Source organism: Mustelus asterias, chromosome 12 (assembly GCF_964213995.1).
Source record: "Mustelus asterias chromosome 12, sMusAst1.hap1.1, whole genome shotgun sequence".
NCBI classification, from domain to species: domain Eukaryota; kingdom Metazoa; phylum Chordata; class Chondrichthyes; order Carcharhiniformes; family Triakidae; genus Mustelus; species Mustelus asterias.
The window spans coordinates 43,592,224-43,617,823 of record NC_135812.1 but is presented as its reverse complement, the minus strand read 5'-3'; the positions used below and the strand labels follow the sequence as shown (position 1 = coordinate 43,617,823).

At 43.2% G+C, this 25,600-nt stretch overlaps 1 protein-coding gene across 2 annotated transcripts in view; it reads left to right on the top strand.

Annotated features, from left to right (window-relative positions):
* The first annotated feature begins 2,093 nt into the window (after nucleotides 1–2,093).
* The window catches only part of dtx2 (deltex 2, E3 ubiquitin ligase), a 54,194-nt gene continuing 30,687 nt past the window's right edge, over nucleotides 2,094–25,600 (top strand). For both annotated transcript variants that reach the window (XM_078225117.1, XM_078225118.1), the window contains exons 1-2: nucleotides 2,094–2,565; nucleotides 19,033–19,594. In XM_078225117.1, coding sequence (XP_078081243.1) covers nucleotides 2,241–2,565; nucleotides 19,033–19,594 — 887 coding nt within the window. In that variant the 5' untranslated portion in view covers nucleotides 2,094–2,240. The remainder of the gene's footprint in view (nucleotides 2,566–19,032; nucleotides 19,595–25,600) is intronic.

Genomic DNA, 25,600 nt, shown 5'->3' with positions numbered 1-25,600 from the left:
GATCATTTCTGTTTGTGGAATCTTGCTGTGTACAAATTGGTTGGTGCATTTTCTACATTACCAAAGTGACTGTGCTTGAAAGGTACCTCATTGACTGAAAGGCACTTTGGGATATTCTGCGATTTTATGACATCTCAGCTGAAGATTGTACCTCGGTTATTACAGTAACTTCCACAGCGTGGTATCAAACTTATAAGTAGAAGCTACTAAAGAAGACAATGTGGACCAGTATGAAGATTTCTGAAATGTATATGGCTGTAGTAATGATTGAATAATGATGTAAATAGTGGAGCTGTATGAACAAAGCATCACTTCATAAAAATTAGGTTGTGGGGCATGATTTATTGCAAAACTAGAGCAGAATAAACTTAAAAAAAGAACACGAATCCATTTCCTGGATGAATTTACCTTTGTAAAAAAAATCCCAGAAACTCTTTGTACTGCAGTAATGCTGCAGTGACTTAATCCCAGATTGAGAATTGTTTTTACCCCTGTAGATTTGTAATCCCAGTCCCTTACTCCTTTTCCTCCAGCATTGCTTTAGAAGTGTACGTACCTACATGCATTGGCTGGATCTCCTTGCCCTTGTACTAGTTCATGCGTTCTTTGTGAACATAGCATCCATTTTCGACTACTGTAGTAATTTCCATAAAACGTCTTGGGAACACAACGTTTCCCATCAACCTTGTTACAATTATTTAATTATGAGACAATGTAACACTGAATTCAGTAAAAATCTGTGCAACAATGCTGAGAAGAGCATAAATTACAACAGATTATATTACTTCACAGAATCAGAAAATTGTTACAACACAGAAGGAAACTATTCGTCTCATAATTTCTGCGCTGGCACTTTGTAAGAGCAATCTACCTGGAGCCACTCACCCAACTTCTCTCCTCAACCCTTATAGAATCCCTACAGTGCAGAAGGAGCCCATTTGGCCCATTGAGTCTACACCGAGCACAATCCCACCCAGACCCTATCCCCATAACCCTTTGTATTTAACCTAGCTAGTCCCCCTGACACTAAGGGGCAATTTAGTATAACCAACCTAAACTGCACATCTTTGAACTGTGGGAGGAAACCAGAGCACCCAGAGGAAACTCACGCAGACATGGGAAGAATGTGCAAACTCCACACAATGTAACAACACACAGTGTTGTTAAAACTCTTACTGCGTAAACTCCACACACACAGTGACCCAAGCCGGGAATTGAACCTGGGTCCCTGGCGCTGTGAGGCCATGATGTGGAGATGCCCGCGTTGGACTGGGGTAAGCACAGTAAGAAATCTCACAACACCAGGTTAAAGTCCAACAGGTTTATTTGGCAGCACAAGCTTTCGGAGTCTCAGGCTCCTTCTTCAGGTGAGTGAGGAGTTGAGCAACTGTGCCACTGTGCTGCCTGTGAATTTGAATTTGATGATCAGCCATGGTCAAAATCAATGGCAGAGCAGACTTGAAGGGCTGAATGGCCTACTTGCGCTTCTATTTTCTATGTTACTTTTCAGATAAAAATCCGATTCCCTCTTGAATGCCTCCACCACACTTTCAGGCACTGCATTCCAGAGCCTATCCTCTGGCTACATGGAAAAGCATTTCCTCGTGTCGTCATCGATTCTTCTGCCAATTGCCTTAAATCTGCCCAAGCCTGCCACCAGTGGGAACAGTTTTCCCCCATCTGTCCAGAACCCTCATGATTTTTGAATACCTCAATCAAATCCCTCAACTTATTTTCTCCAAGGAAAATAGCCCCAATTTCTCAATAACAGCTCATTCCTAAACCTGCAGAAGTGATTATGCATTTGGCGTTTGCATGATCAACACCCTCCTAATCTTTATAACTGCAGCGTTTGTTTTACACGCCCGGAGCAGTGAGATCTGCCCCGCCTGGTTTGCACTGTTATACTGCAATAAAAGTTTTCTCACTAAGTTTCATTTCTCGCCTCGCACCTGACACCAGCCGTCAACAGAGGGCACTGGCCGGACCGGCGCGGGGTCTCCTGGGAATTGTAGTTTGCAGCTGGCGAACCGGATATCAAACCCCGCGGCGATGCTGGCCGGAAGGAACTACAACTCCCAGAAGGCAGCGCAGGTGCGGACACCCTTGAAGACGGGAGTGGGGGAGACAGCGGGAGGGAGGAGTTGGCAGTGGAAAGTTGTCAGCGTTTGTTTTTCCGCCCCCCCCCCCCCCTCTCACACTCACTCAGTATTAACTCCGGGGGCCGGCAACAGGAGGGTATGGCCACCTCGCCTCACGGAAGCGGAGGGGCAGCTGCCGGCGGAGGCCTCGGCGCCAGCGGCTCGGCTTTCTCCCTGGCGGTGATGTCGGGCTCCGGGCCGGCCCTGGGGCCACCGCTGGTCGCCGTGTGGGAGTGGGAGGACGAAGCGGCCCGCTGGCGGCCCTACAGCAGCCGGGTGAGCGAGCACATCGAGCGCTCCCTCCAGCAGCCGCACGGAGCGGCGGCCAAAGGAGCCAGCAGCATCTCCCTGGGCCAGGCCGATCCCCGGCTGGCACCCTACATCATTGACATCCCCACACTCAGCCAGTTCCGGCAGGACACGGGTAAGGCCAGGCACTCAGCCACAGCTGGCATCAATGCTATCCATGAAAATTCAAACTTCTGCCATTGTGTCTACTCTTTATTGTCCATTACAACTAAATATTTACTCCAGCTGCAAATCTGCTTTAAAATATTTGATTCCTTTCTTCCTCCCTCACATTACTTTGCTGATTTCTGTTTTCAATCCCAAAAAATATGTATTTTGTTTGGCACACTGCTGCCTCACAGCACCAGGGATCTGTTCACTTCTTGCTTGGGTCACTGTGGAGTCTGCACATTCTCCCCGTGTTTGCATGGGTTTCCTCCAGGTGCCCCACTTTCCTCCTACAGTCTGAAAGACGTGCTAGTTAGATGTATTGGCCATGCTAAATTCTCCCTCGGTGCACCCGAACAGGTGCCGGAGCATGACGACGAAGGGATTTTCACAGTAACTTTATTGCAGTGTTAATGCAAGCCTCCATGTGACACTAATAAATAAACTTTAAACTAGCTGGTTTCTTATGTCAAAAATAGAAACTAAACACCACTGTTTTATCACCTTGGAGGTTCACGGTCTCCCCGGAGCACCACAGTTCCTCTGGGCCACCTAAACAAATGCACTCTCACAATTTTATCTTAAAATAAAACTTAACAGATTTAAGAGACTAGTCATTTCTTCTTGTAGCTATTTTGATGCCCTTTTGATTCAGATATATATTTGTCAGATTTACCTTTTGAGCCCTCTTTCCGTATTTGGAGCACTGTATTCACTCATTTCCAATGGGTGCAACAGGGAGTTAGGTTGTCAGTGCTCTGTGCATTTGGGTTTTCTTATTCCAAAATTGTGCGGTGCTGTGGAAATCTGACGTAGCAACATGATGCGGATTTTGATTTTCCAGGGATTTTTCAAGTCTGAAAAGAAGCAAGTGATATCGACTGAGGAAAAACGTGCTTTCTAACGTTAGATCTGTAATAAGCAAAATGATATGAAGGAATTATTCAAACACTTGAAGTAAAGATGTGTTTTCATAAAGCTCTCTTTGCAAAGTATAAAGCTAAGTGGAGTCAAGATGTACTGCCATTACCTCCTCCCCAGTGGAACTTTGTTCGGTTCACTGTGCATGACCAGACAATTGAAGGTGTGTTCCGTTTCAAAGCTGGCTGTCGAGAAAGCTGAGTGGTCCCTGGAGCAAACGGGCAAAGCAATTGTGTTGATTCAAAACAGCAAATTTCAAGTTTAGTTTTTTTTTCTGCAGCTTTATCTCAATATTGGAATTGGGAAGGTGTGGAGGGAATAATTGGGCTTACCCATTGAACCAAAAAGCAAAAGAAGGCAACCTCAGACTGAATAAGCAGGCTGTCTCTAGGTAGATGAGGAAAAAAGCACAGTTATCTTAGTTTGCCTCCCTTTTATATTGGCTTTTTTACATCAACTGAATGTTATTTTAATTCTAGTTATCATAGAGCCATAGAGGTTTACAGCAAGGAAACAGGCCCTTTGGCCCAACTTGTCCATGCCGCCCTTTATTTTTTAAAACCCCTAAGCTAATCCCAATTGCCCGCATTTGGCCCATATCCTTCTATACCCATCGTACCCATGTAACTATCTAAATGCTTTTTAAAAGACAAAATTGTACCCGCCTCTACTACTACCTCTGGCAGCTTGTTCCAGACACTCACCACCCTGTGTGAGAAAAAATTGCTCTCTGGACACTTTTGTATCTCTCCCCTCTCACAAACCTATGCCCTCTAGTTTTAGACTCCCCTACCTTTGGGGAAAGATATTGACTATCTAGCTGATCTGTGCCCCTCATTATTTTATAGACCTCTATAAGATCACCCCTCAGCCTCCTACGCTCCAGAGAAAAAAGTCCCAGTCTATCCAGCCTCTCCTTATGACTCAATTCATCAAGTCCCGGTAGCATCCTGGTAAATCTTTTCTGCACTCTTTCTAGTTTAATAATATCTTTTCTATAATAGGGCGACCAGAATTGCACACAGTATTCCAAGTGTGGCCTTACCAATGTCTTGTACAACTTCAACAAGACATTCCAACTCCTGTATTCAATGTTCTGACCGATGAAACCAAGCATGCCAAATGCCTTCTTCACCACTCTGTCCACGTGTGACTCCACTTTTAAGGAGCTATGAACATGTACCCCTAGATCTCTTTGTTCTGTAACTCTCCCCACGCCCTACCATTAACTGAGTAAGTCCTGCCGTGGTTCAATCTACCAAAATGCATCACCTTGCATTTGTCTAAATTAAACTCTATCTGCTGTTCGTCAGCCCACTGGCCCAATTGATCAAGATCCCGTTGCAATTGGAGATAACTTTCTTCACTGTCCGGTATTCCACCAATCTTAGTGTCATCTGCAAACTTACGAACCATGCCTCCTATATCCTCATCCAAATCATTAATATAAATGACAAATAAGAGTGGACCCAGCACTGATCCCTGAGGCACACCGCTGGTCACAGGCCTCCAGTTTGAAAAACAATTCTTTACAACCACCCTCTGGCTTCTGTCAAGAAGCCAATTTTGTATCCATTTAGCTACCTCACCCTGGATCCCGTGAGATTTCATCTTATGCAACAACCTACCATGCGGTATCTTGTCAAAGGCCTTGCTAAAGTCCATGTAGACAACATCAACTGCACTGCCCTCATCTACCTTCTTGGTTACCCCTTCAAAAAACTCAATCAAATTTGAGTTCTTTGAGGAACCTTTCCACCTGTTTAATTGACAAGATCGGTCTGTTGACAATAGCACTTTTAGTTACATTTAGTGGGACGGGACGGTGGCATAGTGGTTAGCACAGTGCCAGGGACCCAGGTTTGATTCCAGCGTCGGGTCACTGTCTGTGTGGAGATTGCACATTGTCCCCATGTATCCGTGGGTTTCCTCTGGGTGCTCCGGTTTCCTTCCACACTTCAAAATTGTGCGGGTTAGGTTGATTGGCCATGCTAAATTGCCCCATTTTGTCAGGGGGATAAGCAGGGTAAATGTGGGGTTATGGGGATAGGGTTTGGGTGGGATTGTTGTTGGTGCAGCCTCGATGGGGCAAATGATCAAGATCCCGTTGCAAGCCTTTCCCCCCCCTTATGAAGGGGAAATGCTTCTTCCTATCTACCCTATTATTGTCCCTCATAATTTTGTACACCTCAACCAGGTCCCCCTCAGCCTTCTCTGCTCCAAGGAAAACAAACCCAGCCTCTCTTCTTAGCTGAATGCTCCTTGATGTCACACTCAGTCAAATGTTGCCTTGATTTCAAGGGCAGTCATTCTCATCTCACCACTGGAATGAAGCTCCTTTGGTAATTTTTGAAATAGTATGGTACTTGCGTTCCCAACATAAGTGTGCTCATGCTGGAGACTGAAAGGCAGCTATTTTGGGCTCCATGGAATTGTCCCACAAACCAATATGACTCGCCACATTTGTAGAAGTATTGGGTAATGGGGTAATTTCAGAGCCTGAAATTGGTCATATTCCAACATCTAGGATCAAGCTGTCTTTAGGGCATTTCATGTCCGACCAGGCCCTATTTTTTTTAAAAAGAAAGCAATCCTAACTTCTCCTTTTGTTCTTTTGCTAATTACCGTTCATTTTATGGCCCCCCTCATTACTGATCCACCAGTGATAATACCTCCTGATTTGTCAATTTTGATTTCCATCCAACCTCCTTTTAACCAATTTCATAGAATAATTGAATGGTTGCTGCACAGGAGGAAGCTATTCAGCCCCACTTGTCTGTGCTGGTTCTCTATAAGAGTAACTTGCCTAGTCCCACTTGCCTGCCTTTTCTCCACAGCCCTACAAATCTTTCTCTTTGGATGAAAATCCAATTCCCTTTAGAAAACCACGATTGAACCTATCTCAATCAAATTCTCAGGCAATCCATTCCAGATCCTAACCACACTCTGCATAATAAAGTTTTCCCTCATGTCACGTTTGGTTCTTTTGCTAGTCACCTTAATTAATTGTCATCTTGTCCTCAACTCTTCTGCCAATAGGAACATTGTCTCACTATCTACTCTGAACGGACCTGTCATGGTTTTGAATACCTCAATCCAAATCTTTTCTAAGGAGAATTGCCTCAGCTTTGTCAATCTGTTCACTGAACTAAGGTGTCTAATTTTTGGAATTATTCTTGTAAATCTTTCTGCACCTTCTGCAATGGCTTCACATCCTTGTAAAGTTTGGCACCCTGAATTGAACGCAATACTCCAATTGAGGCAGAACCAGTGTCTTATAAAGGGTAATCATAACTTCCTTGATTTTGTAATCTGTGCTTCCAGTTATAAAGATCAGAATCCTGTCTGCCTTGTTAATTGCTTTTTCAACAACAGGAGGCAGCTTGTTGGGCGGGTGGGATAAAAGGCCGGCTCACTGCTGCAGTTGTGGGGATGAGAAGGGAAGGTTGACTGCAATCGGGACATGGCGAGAGAGGCTATTGTGGGACAAGGGGTGATAGTCACCTATGGCGTGGAGAAAAATGGTGATTGGCAGAGAGGAGGCTCCAGTTCCTGGCTCCTGAGTGCTGCTGGGAAAGCCACTTAACCTTGTGGATGGAGCCAGCAACCCCCACTTCCCTTTCACTGCTGCTGAGGAATAAATTTACTGTGGGAACTTTCTGAGAGAAAGATCATGGGCCAGCAAAGATTAGCACTGCTGCCTCACAGCGCCAGGGACCCGGGTTCAATTCTGGCCTCGGGTCACTGTCTGTGTGGAGTCTGCATTTTCTCCCTGTGTCTGCGTGGGTTTCCTCCGAGTGCTCCAGTTTCCTCCCACAGTCTAAAGATGTGCGGGTTAGGTTGATTGGCCAAGCTAAATTGTCCCTAGTGTCAGGGGGATTAGCAGGGTAAATACGTGGGGTTACAGGGATAAGGTCTGGATGGGATTGTGGTCGGTGCAGGCATGATGGGCCGAATGGTCTCCTGCACTGTAGGGATTCTATTCTATTCTAACCTGCCCTGCCACCTTCAGTGGTTTGTGTGCATACACTACCAAGTCCCTCTGCTCTTGCACGAATTTAAAATTGTACCTTTTATTTTACATTACATTTTCTTGTTCCTGCTATCAAAATATATCGCTTCACACTTTCTCTGCCTTAAAATTAATCTGCCACATGTTAACCTATTCCACCAACCTGCCTTTATCTTCTTGGAATCTATTACTATCCCCTTCACAGTTCAAAATACTTGTAAGTTTTGTTTCATCTGCTGATTGAAATCTTGCCCTGCCCCCCACACATCTAGATTATTAATATAGATCAAGAAAAGCAGTGATCCTTACTTAGACCAACCTCTGGGGGAATCCCACTGTTTATCATCTTCCAATCCAAAAAACAACCGTTCACCACAGAATCCCTACAGTACAGAAGGAGGCCATTCGGCCCATTGAGTCTGTACCAACACAATCTCACCCAGGCCCTGTTCCTGTAATCCCACACACTTACCCTGCAAATCGCCTGACACAAGAGTCAATTTAGCATGGCCAATTAACCTAACGCGCACATCTTTGGACTGTGGGAGGAAACCGGAGCACCCGGAGGAATCCCATGCAGACTCGGAGAAAGTGCAAACACCACACAGACAGTGACCCGAGGCTGGCATTGAACCTGGGTCCCTGGCTGTGAGGCAGCAGTGCTAACCACTGTGCCACCTCAATCAGATTCCCATGCTCTGCACATGCACCATGCTCTGCTGTTTCCTGTCACTCGGCCAACTTTGAATCCATGCAAAGTCACTTTTATTCCATGGGTTTTTGTTTCTAATCCTTATTATCTTAAAAATTCTTTTCTGCCCTTCAGTCTGTGGCCCTGTTTCCCTTGCTAAAGTGGGCAATCCTAAATTGGAAGCAGTATTGCAACTGATGTTTAAATAATGATTTTGTGGAGGTGGACATTATCACCTTGCTTTTGTTCTTTTCAGTATATTTAAAATCCTTGTCACTGTCTATAAATACTTCCACAATCTTCCCTACCCCTGCTTCCACAGGTTGTTCCGGTCCTATAAATCCCTATTGAGTATTCCTTTCTTCTGCGCTTCTGTGTACACTCTCTCTTCCCTTCATTTCTTCGTTGGTGTAAGCCGTTAGCAACCTTGCTTCTATCTCTGGAGTACCCTTCCAAGACATTTTTGCGAATCTTGGAATGTTACCCTGTGATAAAGATGCAATGCAAATTCATGTCACATTTAATATTTCGGAACTCCTAGATCTCTTTTTTTTCGCTATTAAAGGGAAATACTTCCTTCAATATTTTTTCCAAAATGTATGCTCCCATTTCCCAAAATTAAGTTTTGTCTAACATGCTGAAAATCTGAAATAAAGATGGGAAATGCTGGTGAAACAACACAGGAAAGAAATTTGGCTGTAATGCCCTTATTCAGGACTCTTGCAGTTTGATGTTATGTTTACCCTGCAGCCAAGACATTCATATCAGCAGCGCTACCTTTTATTTTATATTACTAAGGCACTATTATTGCCTGTAGCTACGTGTTTATGATTAAACACCAGTATTGTGAAATAGAGACAAGGTACAGATACCAGTACCCAACTCCAAAATTATTTCTATGCAATTGTGTCATGAATTAGCATTGGAATGTACAAATAATGTAATACTGTTGACTTGAGATTTTCTGCAGCTGAAATAAATTTAGTACCATATGGCTCTACACAAGTACACTTTTGACACAAGATTGGAATGTGTCTTGTGATCCAGTTTGCTGCACTGCACGACATGTTCATTGTTTGCGAAATGATTGAAGGATCTTGTATAAGTGAGTAGAAGGTTGTGGATTTGAGCCTTACACCAGGACCTCAGCACAAGTTAAAGCTGGCACACTAATGAGTGACCCCCTTCAGATTGTTGAGATGATGAGAGCTGGTTAAAGGCTGGGAATTCTACACTGTGTAACCCACCTCCTGGCTCCCCAAAGCCATTCCACCATCTACAAGGCACAAGTCAGGAATGTGACTTGCCTAGATGAGTACAGCTCTAACAATACTCGAAGCTTGACACCTTCGAAGACACATGTCCTGCTTGATTGGCGCCCCATCCAACATATTAAATATTCATTCTCTTTACCACCAACATACAGTGGCTGCAGTGCATAACATTTACAAGATGCACTGCAGCAACTTGCCAAGGCTCATTCGATAGCATCTTCCAAACCTACAACCTCTACCAGCTAGAAGGACAAGGGCAGCAGATGCATGGGAACACCACTACCTGCAAGTTTCCTTCTAGCCACATACCATCCAGACTAGGAATTAGATCATTGTTTCTTCGCTGTCGTTGGGTCAAAATCCTGGAATTCTCTCCCATTACAGAACATTTGGAAAGCATTAGCGGGGTTGGACAAAGCCAGCATGGGTTTATGAAAGAAATCTACTGGAGCTTTTTGAAGATGTAATGAATAAAATCAATAAGGGAGAACCAGTGGATGTGGTGTATTTGGACTTTTGAGTTTTGATAAGGTTCCTCCATAAGAGGTATAGGGGGTGATGTATTGGCATAGATTAAGAATTGATTAACCAACAGGAAACAGAGTGGGGTAACACTTGAGCCCGGCTACTTACAATGTATATAGATATATTGTATAACTAATCTGGATGAGGGAACCAAATGTAACATTTCCAGGTTTGCTGGTGACACCAAACTGGGTGGAGTTGTGAGGAGGATGCAAGGAAACTTCAAGTTGATTTAGACAAGTTGAGTGGGCAAACACATTGCTGATGTAGTACAATGTGGCTGAATGTGAAGTTATACACTTTGGTGTAAATAACAGAAAGGAAGAGTATTATTTAAATGGTGATATATAGGGAAGTGTGGATGTATAAAGGGATCTGGGTGTCCTTTTACACTAGTCAATGAAAGTGGAGCGATAGGTGCAGCAAGCAATTATGAAGGCTCATGATATGCTGGTCTTCATTGCTCGAGGATTCGAGTTCAGAAGAAGGGATATCTTACTGCAGCTGTACTGGGCTTTGGTAATACCACACCTGGAGTATTGCATGCAGGTTTGGTCTCCTTACCTCAGAAGAATATACTTGCCATAGAGGGAGTGCAGCGCAGGTTCACTAAGCTGATACTGGAGTTGGTGGGACTCTTCTGGGCCTATATTCGGTAGAGTTTAAAGAATGAGAGGAGATCTGATTGAAACATATAAAATTCTGACAGGGCTGAACAACCTAGATGCAGGGAGAATGTTTTTCCTGGTTGGGGAATGTAGAACCAGGGGATACAGTCTCAGGATACGGGATAGACCACTTGAGATGAGGAAACATTTCTTCACTCAAAAGGGTAATGAATCTGTTGAATTCTCTAACACAGAAGGCTGTGGAGGTCAAGTCACTGAATTTATTCAAGAAGTTTTTTTTCGAGTTTAGTGGCATCACGAAGTATGGGGAGAAAGCAGGAATATGGCGTTGAGATAGAGGATCAGTCATTGTTGTGTTCAATGTTGGAGCAAGTTTGAAGGCCGAATGGCCTACACTTGCTCCTAGTTTCTATGCTTCTAACAGCACTGCAATGTGGGTGTTCTTACAACACATGGACCGCAGTGGTTCAAGAAGTGCCCACCATTGTCGTCTCAATGGCAACTAAGGATGGGCAATAAATGCTGGCCTTACTCATGATGCTCACATCTCAAGGATGAATTTAAAAATAATCCTGACCTATATTCCACCCCCCCCCCCCCCTCAAACACCACCAAATATAGTACAACTTTCAATAATTTAATTGCTGTTTGTGCATCATCGTTGCCACAGGCACCCACACATCCACCCACTTAACATTAGTCTGCAACTCATTGTGTGCGTACATGCAAAGTACTTTTCTGAGACATATGCTATATGAATGTTCACAACTTACAAAATCTCCTACAAGCAATCAAGATCAATTTAAACTTTTGAGGTTAGAGGATGTGAGGTAATGAATCCAACGTGGGGGTGGGGTGGGAGGAGAAGGGAGGAGGTGTGAGATAAGGAGGAGTCAGCAGTGATGTTGAGCAGTGGAAGGGAGAAGTGCTGGGGAAGGGCAATGGAGAGCAGTAGGGGTACAACAGTCAGAGCCGACCACTGAGGGAGGGCAAATAGGGCCTTAGAGAGGGGGTGGTGGTGTTGGTTGGAGGAGGTGATGGATATTCAAAACCCGTTCTTGATTTTTAAAAAATTTATTCTTAATTTTTTACTTGACCAAATTTCTTTCAATTAAGCATCCAATTTTAACCCTAAAATGAAACAAAATGAACTTTTCTGTCTAGCCTGCGAAACAGTTGGAATAACAAAAGTCTAAATTAAGGGATAGCCAGCAGCAATTTTGAGACTGGAAAACCAAAATTTCATTTTGCAATTACATTTCAAAACTACAAAATTGTACGGATATGTGCAGATCTGTTCTGTGTCTACAAACTGGTTTTAAATGTGGCCAGTCCAGTTGTGAACTGAGCAAAACCTAGCAGTGCTCTCTGCAACAAGCAGATAGAGTAAGAAGTCTCACAACACCAGGTTAAAGTCCAACAGGTTTATTTGGTAGCAAATACCATAAGCTTTCGGAGCGCTGCCCCTTGCTCCGAAAGCTTATGGTATTTGCTACCAAATAAACCTGTTGGACTTTAACCTGGTGTTGTGAGACTTCTTACTGTGCTTACCCCCAGTCCAACGCCGGCATCTCCACATCAAGCAGATAGATACAGGGTGCCGTGGATTGGCGATGAAAGAAATTCATAGCAATCCATTTGGCAGAAGGTCTTTGGCGCCACTGTAATAATACAAAACAGTATTGCTCCATTTGAGTAGGTATAAATTCCCTTTGTTTTCTGTGCTTAGTGACATCACGTTTCCAGCAAAAATTGAATGTTGAAAAGCCAATTTATGAAACTGTTCTGAAATCGAGCTGTGGGAGATGGTGGGAAATAATTAGGATCTGCGGCAAATTAAAGTTAAAACATTCATTTTACACTCATGAGTTTGGTCAAAATCTTCAAGGTATTAAGGAGAACTGATGGGGTGGACAGAGAAAAATACTTCTGCTGGTTGGAAAGGCAAGGACTAAGAGGCATGGTCTAAAATTTAGTCATGATGTGGAGATGCCGACATTGGACTGGGGTAAACACAGTAAGAGTTTTAACAACACCAGGTTAAAGTCCAACAGGTTTATTTGGTAGCAAATGCCATTAGCTTTCGGAGCACTGCTCCTTCATCAGATGGAGTGGATATCTGCTCTCAAACAGGGCATACAGAGACACAAAATCAAGTTACAGAATACAGATTAGAATGCGAACCTCTACAGCCAACCAGGTCTTAAAGATACAGACGATGTGAGTGGAGGGAGCATTAAGCACAGGTTAAAGAGATGTGTATTGTCTCCAGACAGGACAGCCAGTGAGATTCTGCAAATCCAGGAGGCAAGCTGTGGGGGTTACTGATAGTGTGACATAAACCCAAGATCCCGGTTTAGGCTGTCCTCATGTGTGCGGAACTTGGCTATCAGTTTCAGGTCAGCGACTCTGCGCTGTCATGTATCGTGAAGGCAGTCTTGGAGAACGCTTACCCGAAGATCAGAGGCTGAATGCCCATGACCGCTGAAGTGCTCCCCCACAGGAAGAGAGCAGTCTTGCCTGGTGATTGTCGAGCGGTGTTCATTCATCCGTTGTCGTAGCGTCTGCATGGTTTCCCCAATGTACCATGCCTCGGGACATCCTTTCCTGCAGCGTATCAGGTAGACAACGTTGGTCGAGTTGCAAGAGTAGGTACTGTGTACCTGGTAGATGGTGTTCTCACATGAGATGATGGCATCCGTGTCGATGACCGGCACGTCTTGCAGAGGTTGCTGTGGCAGGGTTGTGTGGTGTCGTGGTCACTGTTCTCCTGAAGGCTGGGTAGTTTGCTGCGGACAGTGGTCTGTTTGAGGTTGTGTGGTATTCTGATCAGTATTCTGTAACTTGATTTTGTGTCTCTGTATGCCCTGTTTGAGCAGATATCCACTCCATCTGACGAAGGAGCAGGGCTCCGAAAGCTAATAGTATTTGCTACCAAATAAACCTGTTGGACTTTAACCTGGTGTTGTTAGAACTCTTACTAAAATTTAGTGCCAGATCTTTTGGGTGTGAAATTAGGAAACACTTCTGCACACACAGGGTGGTACAAGTTTAGAACACTCCTGTAGATGGCAATTGATGCTGGGCCAATTGTAACTTTTTTTAAATTTGAGATTGATTAACAAGAATCTATCAGTGGTATTGAGGGATTTGGGGTACAGGAGGATATTTGGAGTTAGGCTACAGTTTAGCCAAAATCTCTTTGAAAAAGTGGAGAAGCCCAAGAGGCTAAAAGGCTCGCTCCTGTTCCTGATTTCCTTCAGGTGCAGATGGAGTTTGTTGCAACGTTATACTGATGATCCAGAATTTTGCAAAATAATACACTTAATTTCCCATAAACACCAAGAGGGGGCAAATATAAAAAGAGCTACCAAACACTGATTTCTAATTCTTAGTAAGTAGTCTTATATTCCAGAATAGGTTGTTAGTGCTTTTTGAATTGCTCAAATTGACATTTGTCAGTGAAATTGTGATCAGGGTTTAGTGCCTGTTGGTAATTTGCTGCCTGAAATGATGATCATGCGCAGAGATCAGGTTTGTTATTGATATGATTACACAGACACTGATCATTTGTGCAGAGCCATTCTAGTACTGGCTTCAGAAATACTATAAACAAAGTGAGTAGAACAGTAATGCCAGTGTATCAGATTTGAAAGATCTCCCACACACTGCTTCAAGTGGATCCAGTGGGCCACCTGGGCTATTTAGAGTTAAACTACAGCTACTGTGAACTCAAGAACTAGCGTTTTTGACCTATCAGGTCCTTAAACCATGTGTTATTCAGAGACCTCTCTCAGCTTTGGTTAATGCAGGTGGGTGTGAGATGTGTTCTGAAGTCTGGCTTATACAGCCACTTCTGTAAAAATGGATAAATGAAACCATTAATTTTTAAAAATTAATTTGTGGGACAATGGCGCCACTGGCTGGCCAGCATTTATTGCTCAAGCCTAGTTTTCCTTTGGGGCCAGTTGAGAGTCAGCCACATTGCTGTAGCTCTGGAATCACATGTCGGCCAGACCAGGTAAGGACAGCAGATTTCCTTCCCTAAAGGACATTAGTGAACCAGGTGGGTTTTTCCAACAATGGTTTCATGGTCATCAGTAGATTCTTAATTCCAGATTTTTTATTTTATTGAATTCAAATTCCATCATCTGCTATGGTGGGATTCGAACTCAGGTCCCCAGAACATTAGCTGAGTTTCTGGATTAATAGTCCAGCAATAATACCACTGGGTCATTACCTCCCCCAATATAAAAGTGGTGCTGTATTCCAGCTCTAGTCTTGAATCTGAAGATTCTTTGTAGTTCTTTTCTGAGTCATGTCAAGTTAAGATCCCTTTTAAAATCCACCAATTGTAAGAATTGTTAAAACAGTCTGAAGTTTTTACTTTTGATTTTGGATGCTTATTTAACCATGGTTTGATTTGCAAAGGAACGGGGGTGAGCCTTTCAGTCTCTCAAAACCAGTTCTGCCATTCAATTTGACGATTGATCTATATTTTAGAAACATAGAACATAGAAAAACTACAGCACAAAACAGGCCCTTCGGCCCCACAAGTTGTGCCAAACATATCCCTACCTTTTAGGCCTACCTATAACCCTCCATCCTATTAAGTCCCATGTACTCATCCAGGAGTCTCTCAAAAGACCCTATTGAGTTTGCTTCCACCACCACTGACGGCAGCCGATTCCACTCGCCCACCACCCTCTGTGTGAAAAACTTCCCCCTAACATTTCCCCTGTACCTACCCCCCAGCACCTTAAACCTGTGTCCTCTCGTAGCAGCCATTTCCACCCTGGGAAAAAGCCTCAGAGTCCACCCGATCTATGCCTCTCAACATCTTGTATATCTCTATTAGATCTCCTCTCATCCTACGTCTCTCCAAGGAGAAAAGACTGAGCTCCCTCAGCCTATCCTCATAAGGCATGCCACTCAATCCAGGCAACATCCTTGTAAATCTCCTCTGCACCCTTTCAATCTTTTCCACATCCTTCCTATAGTGAGGCGACCAGAACTGAGCACAGTACTCCAAGTGGGGTCTGACGAGGGTCTTATATAGCTGCGTCATTATCCCCGGACTCCTAAACTCAATCCCTCGATTGATAAAGGCCAGCACACCATACGCCTTCTTAACCACCTCCTCCACCTGCGGGGCCGATTTTAGAGTCCTATGGCCCCAGACCCCAAGGTCCTTCTGATCCTCTACAGTACTAAGAGTCTTTCCCTTTATATTGTACTCCTTCATCCCATTTGACCTGCCAAAATGGACCACTACGCATTTATCTGGGTTGAAGTCCATTCCTCTAGCGCACCTTGTTTCATAATTCTTTATTTCTTTGCTCAACAAACAAAGTAGCAGTCAGTTTTGTGATTTTCAGTTGAATTAGTGTCAGCAGCTTTTTGGGGGAAGAGTTTCAGATTTTCCTTTCTGTGAAAAAGTGGGTCCTGACATCACTGGTTCTAGTAGGGATCAGCTCCCAGACCATTGCCACTCTCCCCAAACTTTCCTTCTGGGAAAGCACCAGATCTCTGTCCCATTTCAGGAAGCTGAAGGTCAGATTCTCTACTACATTGGGAGCTGCAAGAATAACGTACTGCCTTGAAAGTAAAGAATATTCCATGATGCTATACAAATAGGAGAGGTTTTAGACAAATCATGACATTTCTGGATGAATTTTGAGTCATTAGATAATAGTGCCAAAGAATGGAACACTCCCACATTGACTTCCAGCATCAGGATCAGGCATGTCCTGTTAGGTTTAGGACAATCTGAATGTTAGACAGGGAGCCCAAGTGTAACTTCAGTGTCAGCCCTCTTGTACCTTTTTAAATGAGAGCTAATTTGTACTGAATTATAGGTCATGTTGTCCTTTGGAATCCCTACATGGGACCAGTTTGGGAGGCCTTTACGTAGCACCAATATGCAGCTAAAAAAAGAGGAGACATTTTGTATTTGTCTCGGCCTGAGAGGTGAAAGGACTGTATGTTAACCTAAAATAACAGCCACTACTTAATGTTATCACTATTCCTGATTTATTTTCCAATGCTTTGAGGAATGTCCAACCTATTTTGTGTGCAAGGTTTTTAAACTGTTGGAATATCAATAGGGTTGGGCTGCTCGGAAGTATAGATAAAATATTATTTGACAGACACGTGGGCCAGATTATACAGAATGGTTTTACAGCTGTCTGCACACTGACACCATGGCCTTCACAGGAAGCCAGAAAGAATAACAGGAAACTTGTGAATGCAAAGGTGATTGTTGCAACCACAGAATAGTCCAGCGACATTTAATTGTTTTGTATGTTAGACAATTAGAAAATGAATTGCACGTGTTTCTGCAGTTGGTTCGTAGGGTTTGAGATGGATGAGGTTTTGTGCAACTAAAAGGAACAGTGTAAATTTGACAGTGCTGTTGGAATAGACCTGGAAAGGCCAAGGAGGTTATGACTAACTTGTGTGTTACGTCATTTTGTAGTGGCCCCACCACAATATGGTTGACCCTGAACTGCACTCCGAATTGGTCTAGCAAGTTACTCAGTTGAGTTAAACAGCTACAAGATTAAAACTGAATGAACCACCCGATATCAACCGAGGTACTGACACAAAAGCGCACACAATCTAATCAAACCCTGCAAACTCCTCACGAACACGTGATGCTAAATTTGGAAGTGATAACCCACAGATGAGTCAAGAAACAGTCCAACGTAGTCATTCAGAATCCTACCTTTCAGCCAACTTCCCAGACAGCTTCCTGTAGGACAGACCCACCAAAGATAATGGAACATTTATATACGGTCTGGAGGGAGTGACTCTTCTCATACAGTCGCATGACATTGTCAAACATGGACAGGGAGATTTCCTGCTGACTATCACCTACTACCCTCTAATTAATTAGTACTTCTCCATGTTGAACACCATTTGGAATAAAGCATTGGTGCATAATGTACTAGGGACCTCAGTGTCCAATGCAAGGCAGCACTAAGGGATATAGGTATTTTGTGAATGGGCAAACATTTGACAAAGAATATAATAGGTTTGTCCACTTTGGCAGAAAGAATAGAAAAGCAGAACATGTGTTAAAAATTAATAGCAACTGCAGAAAAGTTTTTTTTAAAGTTTATTTATTAGTGTCCCAAGTAGGTTTACATTAATACTGTAATGAAGTTACTGTGAAAATCCCCTAGTTGCCTAGTCTGGCATCTGTTCGGGCACACTGAGGGAGAATTTAGCATGGTTAATGCACCTAACCAGCACATCTTTCGGGCTGTGGGCTGTCAGGCCTCCCAGTCTTTCGGGCTGTGGGAAGAAACTGGAGGAAACCCATGCAGAGACAGTGACCCAAGCTGGGAATCTGACCCACGCTGGGAATCTAACCCAGGTCCGTTGCTGTACAGAGGAATCTGGGTGACCTTGTACACTAATCACAAAATTGGCACACAGGTACAACATGTAATTCGGAAGGCAAATGGAATTTTGGCCTTTATTGCAAAAGGGATGGTGAGTAAACATAGGGAAGTCTTGCTGCAGCTGTACAGGGCATTGCTGAGACCACACCTATAAGTGTGTGTACAGTTTTGGTCTCCTTATTTAAGGATGGATATACTTGCATTAAAGGCAGTTCAGAGATAGTTAATTCCTGGGACAAAGGGGTTGTCTAATGAAAAATGGGCCTGTATTCAGTGGAGTTTAGAAGAATGAGGGTGATCTCCTTGAAACATATAGATTCTGAGGATAGTTGACAGAGTACCTGCTGAAATGATGTTTCCCCTCATGAGGGAATCTAGAACTAGGGGCCATAGTTTCAAAATCAGGGATTTCCTGTTTAAGAAAGATCCGAGGAGAAATTTCTTTGGGGTTTATTGATCTTTAGAATTCTCTCCCCCAACAGACAGTTAAGATTGAATGTATTCAAGGCTGAGTTAGACTGATTTTTGATCTACAGTGGAGTCAAGGTTTAAAAGGAACAGGCAGGAAAATGGGGCTATGATCTTATTGAATGGCAGAACAGTCTTAAGGGGCCAAATGACCAACTCCTCTAATATACTAATCAAGCTGAGTCCTGAAGGACAAATCTACCAGATTGGGCTTGCAACAGGTGGTGAGAAGACCAACATGAGGGAAAAATCTATTTGACCTTGTAACCACCAGTCTACCTGTTACAGATGCATCCGGTATTCCCTGCACTGTTGTGCTCCATAAAGCCAGTTAGTGAAGGATAGTGCTGGAGTAAATCTTTACTCAGTCTACAGAGTGAAACATTACAAGCACAAGCCTTCTAAAGGGGAGGATTCATATTTTTTGGCTGTGTGATCATAAATCTGTGTTTTACTGTGTGTTCTCAATTTAATTTAATTTCCCTATTTCACAATCTTCTTTACAGGAAGAATGCGACGAGTGAGGAGGCAGCTTTACGCTCAGTCATCTGCACCAGGACAGGGATTGTTCTGGCAATGGGAGAATGATGAAGGTGGCTGGACAGCCTATGAAATGAATATCTCCGTTTTCATAGAGGAGTGCGTCACTGGACGGCAGCAGATAGCTGACTTGGGGCAATTTGGTTACAATTACATAGTGGATTTGACCAGCTCATCTCAAATAAATAGAATCACTGGGTTCAGGAGACGAGTTCAAAGACTTTCTGATGCACCCTATCCGTCAGCTGTTCTTGGACCAATTCACAGAGGTCAGATCTGCTCTTGCAATCAGTGTCTAGCTTATACTGGTTCTGGCCCCATTTTAAATCGTAGTCGACACATTGTCTCCAACTTAGCAGGTCCTTCTACTCAGCTGACTTCAAACAGGTCATCTCTAATGATGTCTCATAACCATGGATACTCCCCTTATAGCAAGAGGCCAGCATCTATGGGCCCAATGCCTTTCACAAGTTCTAATTGGCCTGGTACTACAGCAACTTCTGGTTCACATTTCACCAATGGTTCAAGGTATAGTATTAAACATTAATGCAGTACATTCATTTACAATTGAAAGGACATTGAGGAATCGATGATACAGAACCTTTCGGCTTAATCTAGGCTCTACATGGAAATACCAAGGGTGAATTAGTAGCTGCAGTTGTATTGAATGCACTCAATGGCACAGTGATATAACAATTGGTGCATTGTTTTTCCCATATATTTGACTGCCTAGCCTATATTGTGACTTTGGGAACAGTAGACTGGCCGTGCATTGTAGCAGTCTCAACATGCCCGGGGAAATGTATGTGTCCAATTGGCATTAAACCCACCTTTTGAGCTAATTCTGTTTTAAACCAAGTTTACAGCAACATACACATTCGTACATAATAAAACATCCCAAGGTGCTTCATGCATTATCAAACAAAATTGGGCATCAAGTCACATGAGGATACACAAGCCAATGGGGGCAGTATTTGTGAAGAAAGAGGTTGAAGGAGGGAATTCCAGAACTTAGAGCCAAAGCAACTGAAGCTCCAGCCACCAACAGTGTATCGATGAAAATTGGGAGCACAGAAATTGGAGATTGAGAGGCAGAGAAAGTTACATAGATGAGGAGAGCCAAACCATTGAAGGGATTGGAAAACAAGGTTAAGAATTTTGAAATCAACATGTTGCCAAATTGAGAGTTAATGTAAGTCAGTAAATGCAGGGATGATGGGTGAGCAGAATTTGGTTAGGATATTCCTATTTGAGGATTGATACAAGAGTACAGACGCTCTCATAGGGAGCACAAAAAACCAAACAAGTCCAATGCTATTGTAGATAATTCACAATACAGCAACAAAAGCATGTAAAAAATTTGAAGAAAAGCAAAAATGTTCTTGTGTCTGGCAAACATTTATCCCTCATTTAGCATCCTTGAAATACAAATCATCTGGTCATTTCATGGAATTGATACAGTGCAATAGGAGGCCATTCAGCCCATCATGTCTGCACTAGCTCTCCAAAGGCGCAATTCACGTAGTGCCGTTCCCCTGTTTCTCCCCATAACCCTGCACATTTTCCTTTTCAGATAAGTCTAATTCCTTTTTGAATGATTCGACTCGACCTTCCTCCATCGCACTCAAGGCAGTACATTCCAGATCTTAAACACTTGCTGCACGAAAAGGTTTTTCCTCCAGTTGCTTTTGCTTCTGTTGGCAATTACTTTAAATCTGTGCCCTCTCATTCTCGATCTATTCACACATGGGAAGAATTTCTTGTGTAGTCTGTCCTGACCCTTCATGTCGCTGAATACTCCCATCAAATCGCCTCTCAGCTTCTCTTATCCAAGGAGAATAGTCCCAACTTCTCCAGTCTATCTTTGTAACTGAAGTTTATATCATTGCTGTTTTTGGGATCTTGCTGTATGCAAGTTGGCTGTCAAATTTCCCCACATTACAAGAGTTACTACATTTCAAAAGAAATTCATTGGCTGAGAAGTATTTGAGACTTCCTGAAATTCTGAAAGATGCTATTTTAATATGTTTGGTTTGAGGTAGTGGTGAGAACATGAACAGGTAAAACATAGCAAGTTTATTCTATTGACATGGATAAGGTTGCAAAAGGGCCACATTAATTGCATTGTCTCTTTTATATATCTCTTCATATTGCATCATCTATAGAAGTGCCACATAAGGAATGGACCAAAAGAGATTTTTTCACTCGTGTGTGAAATTTTCGGTGTTCTTTATTTTAAACCTGTGCACCCTCAGTCATTGAGTATATTCAAGGTTGAGATCAATAGATTTTTGGGAACTAGGGGAATCTAAGGATATTGACATTGGGTGGGGAAAGTAGAGTTAATGTAGAAGTTCAGTCATGGTATTGCTGAATGAAGGGCAGACTTGATGGGCTGTGTGGCCTACTCCTGTGGCACGGTCGGTTAAGGACAACATGGTGGCTCAATGGTTGTCTCAGCGCCAGGCACACTGGTTTGATTCCGGCCTTGGATGACTGTGTCGCACGTTCTCCCCGTGTCTGCATGGGTTTCCTCCGGGTGCTCTGGTTTTCTCCCACACTCCAAAGAAGTACAGGTTGGTTGCATTGGCCATGCTAAATTATCCCTTGGTGTCCAATGATATGTAGGTTAGGTGGATTAGCCATGGTAAATGTGTGGGTTTACGGAGATAGAATGAGGAGGTGGACATGGTTAAGATGCTCTTTTGGAGAGTCGATGCAGACTCGATGGTCCAAATGACCTCTTCTGCACTATAGGGATTCTATGATTCTCCTCCTACTTTTATTCTTGTGTATAGCCATAGAATTATGTTTAAACTTTATAAATTTCTGAACAGAAATGTTGAATACTATAGCTACTTGCTCTCAACCTGCCACTAATGGAGTGCTTTCACCTGTCAGTCGTCATCATCAGTTGTTCCCAGTCAGAAGCCAGTTTGAGAGACGTTAGGTTGGATACTGAATGGGTTTAAATTAAACATGTTCTTCGGGAGGTTGGTTGAAGAAACAGGTGGAACCCGATTTGCTGGAGGCACTGATCACAGAGAAGGTAAATGATTGACTTGTAAACCACGTGGTGATCTGTGCATCAGCCTGTGACTTCAGTTTAACATGAAGTGCTTCGGATCTACTACAGCCCATGCAAAGAAACTAGGCATACTTTCTGCAGGGCAGTTTAGCAGAACTCTAGTTGGAGTGAGATTCTGTGCTGCTCTGCGTTGGGGGGGGGGGGGGGGGGGGGGATTAGGACTAGTATTCTGTTTTCCAAAGACAAGTTGGCTTCAGTTGTCATTCTTGGCAAAAGTGATGCTTGAATTGATGGGTGGGAGACCCTGCGCCTGACTTATGTGCATGTTGTTTTAGGATATCATTAATCAGATGCCACTCAATTAAAATAATTACACAAGAACTAGGAACAGGAGTAGGCCATCTGGCCCCATTCAATAAGATCATGGCTGATCTTAAAAGAAGGGACTTTGCATTATCCGTTCAATTACTTGTATCCGAGCCGTCTCACAACCGCACCCCCCCCCCCCCCCCCCCCCCCTTCCTACTTTCACGCTGACATGAGGGAATCACTTGAAATAAGCTGTTGTTTTTGTCCTCCTTTCCTCTCCTTTGCTTGATCAATAACAGGAACGTTATTTAAAATGTGGAAATCTTTAAGGTACCTTATTCTTTGGAATAATAAAATAAATATTAGCCTCTTTTGAATCTATACTGGACAGTATTTGCTAGGCTTCCTGAGGCTTTTCCTCCCGATGATGATAGCCAAGTTTTGTTCTTCCTGCCTGCCTGGTTATATTTATCTGCTATGTTCAGCTCTGGCAAACAGTATACATAATTAAAAGTTATTGGCAAAAAGGAACTGCAATATACCAAATTCCCCTCCCATCCTAACTTGGAACTATGATGTTGTTCCTTCACTGTTGCTGGGTCAAAATCCTGGAACTCTCTTCCTAACAGAATTCAGCCAGTTGATGATTCTAATCTGAGGATGCTCCTTCAACTCATGGACTATAGTGGTTCAAGGAGGCAGCTCACCACCACCTTCTTGAGGCCAATTGGGGATGGGCAACAAATGCTGAGCGACGCCCACCTCCCATGATGAGTAGTTTACACTGAAAGCTTCAACCCGAATAGTGCTTTTTCATTAGATTATTTTCCATGTTTGCAAATCATTGCCTGTCTGGTAATGGCCGTGGAGGGAGTGGGGGGCTGCGGTGTTTCACTATCTGTCTGATAATAGCTGGTGGGATGTTGGAAGGGCCAATAAATTCAGCTCCCCTGATGTAAGTGAATGTGTCACCAGCCAATCATCCTGGAAGATCTCAGTTTCTCTAATTGCCTCTAATGTAGTCTATAAACACACCAGAAGTTACAGTCACTGATTTAATTTTTCCACATGTTTGTTTACTTTTCTGCCTTTCAGTTTTAGCGGTAGTTTTAATTGTGGATTAGAATGTTTGAGAGAACCTGTAAGTTCTGGAGTTTTTGCAGCATATTAACTTTTCAGGTTGTCTGTATTGGATAATTTCTTGGTTTCTTATAATTACTATTGGACTAATTACTCATTTTAATAATCCAACTGGTGCCCAGGCTTGTTTTATGCAACACAACTTTATCTCATTCTATACTAACAAATGATTTTTGAGCTTTCTACTTTTCCTGACCCTATTATCAGAATATATATCTTTCTCTTTCTGCTTTATCTGCTCTCATCCTTGTCACCTTCATCCTTATCCCCACAGTTGCTTCTAATCACTTCTGTCCCCTCAGACACACTCCCACCTGTCCCACCACTCAAATGCAGTCAAACTGAGAAGAAGATCAGAAAGCTCAGAGCAACACACAGCAGATCAGAAAATGAAACTGAAGAACTGGATATAATCAGTACTTAAGACAGAAACTGTGGAGAAACCGAATTCAGCCAGTTGATGATTCTAATCTGAGACATTTCCTCTGAACTCAGACCTGAAATGCTGATTGACTGTCATCTGGTTTTCCCCACATTTGCTGCCTAACTTTCCTTTCTGACCTATACTTTGATTCTTGCCTCTGCATGTATTTTTCTGCCTTTGCCTCTTGTCTCTACCACATTTGCGTCTTGCCTGCTTAACTGGCTACAGACGCCACCACCTGATAACAGAGCCTCCTGTGGTCACCAGCATAGTAGGTGAGAAGATCCCAGCTGCCAGCGAGTATTTTTTGAGGTTACTGAGAGAAAAAGTGGGTGGTTTTTATTTGCAGCAGTAAGCTGAGTCTTCTCTCAAGCCACTGGCTGGACGGAAAAAGATGCTGTTACATAAATGATTTTTGGAATTTGTTCATTTGGGCAAGTGAGTAATGCTTGCAGCTCCTTGCAGATAAACCTGCAATGAATCAAGGTTATGGCAGATCCAGTTCGAGGTGTTTTTCACAAAATGAGAACTTGCAGATGCTGAAAATCTGGAGTAGAAAGTAAAAAATGCTTGAAATATTCCACAGATCTGGAGAGAGAGAGAGAAACCGAGTTAACATTTCAAGTTTGTGACTTTGATCAGAATAGGTTTTTCCACCTTGTCTGTAAACCTAGTAATAGTGAAGATGGGAATAGCAGCACATTTCCTATAGTTGTGACATATGCATCACTTATTAATATCAACAAGTAGCCTACCTGTCTTTTTCCATTGTGCAGTAGACATTTATCTGTGAGCCATCCACATCATTAAAAATAAAGCTTCACTTTAGATATTATGGTATAGGAATCAGATGGTTTCGGGCTGTTTCCATCTCTCAGTTGGTGTTGCGTCTCATGCTGTGCATAGTTCGACAAATATTCAGTCCTCCAAAACTGACTGATTCATATGTCATCCCTTAGTTTCACAGCTCAGCATAAATCTACCTTCGCTGGGCACCCAGATCCACACAGCATCCAAACCAGACGTATGCTGTGATGCTCATCTGGGCCAGATGGTTTGCTGATTCACCGTGAAGTCCTCTTTGTATGGAAATGGCCACTTTGTTTCAAGCCTGAACTCTGAATAGGATTGGCCCAACCATGAGACTATACCTTCAGGGTCAAATAGTCTGCCAATGCTTGCTGTGAAAATCCATATTAGAAAGGCCACTTGGTTGGGTGAAGGTCTGAAAGTGATGGACTTTGGGATAGAAGGGTTAAGAGGAAAACAGGCATGCAAGTCACTGGTGATTGCAATTTGGGAAGGGCCAATAAATTCAGCTCCCCTGATGTAAGTGAATGTGTCACCAGCCAATCATCCTGGAAGATCTCAGTTTCTCTTCCCTGTTTCTGCTAAGTAGAGCAACCATTACCAAAGCAGAAGTAGGAGCTAGAGTGGAAGTTCTTAAAATTTCCACTCATGTTTCTGCTTTTGTTTGATCTACCAGGAGCTAAAGCTGTTAAGCATTGACTTGAGAGAAAACAGTGTCCACTCAACATTGCACGTGTTCAGCTGGGAGTTGCTGGGATAGTGATCAGAACAACTTGTGAACACTTGCTCGTGGCCAGGCATAGAATCTGTCCAGTGCAGAGGA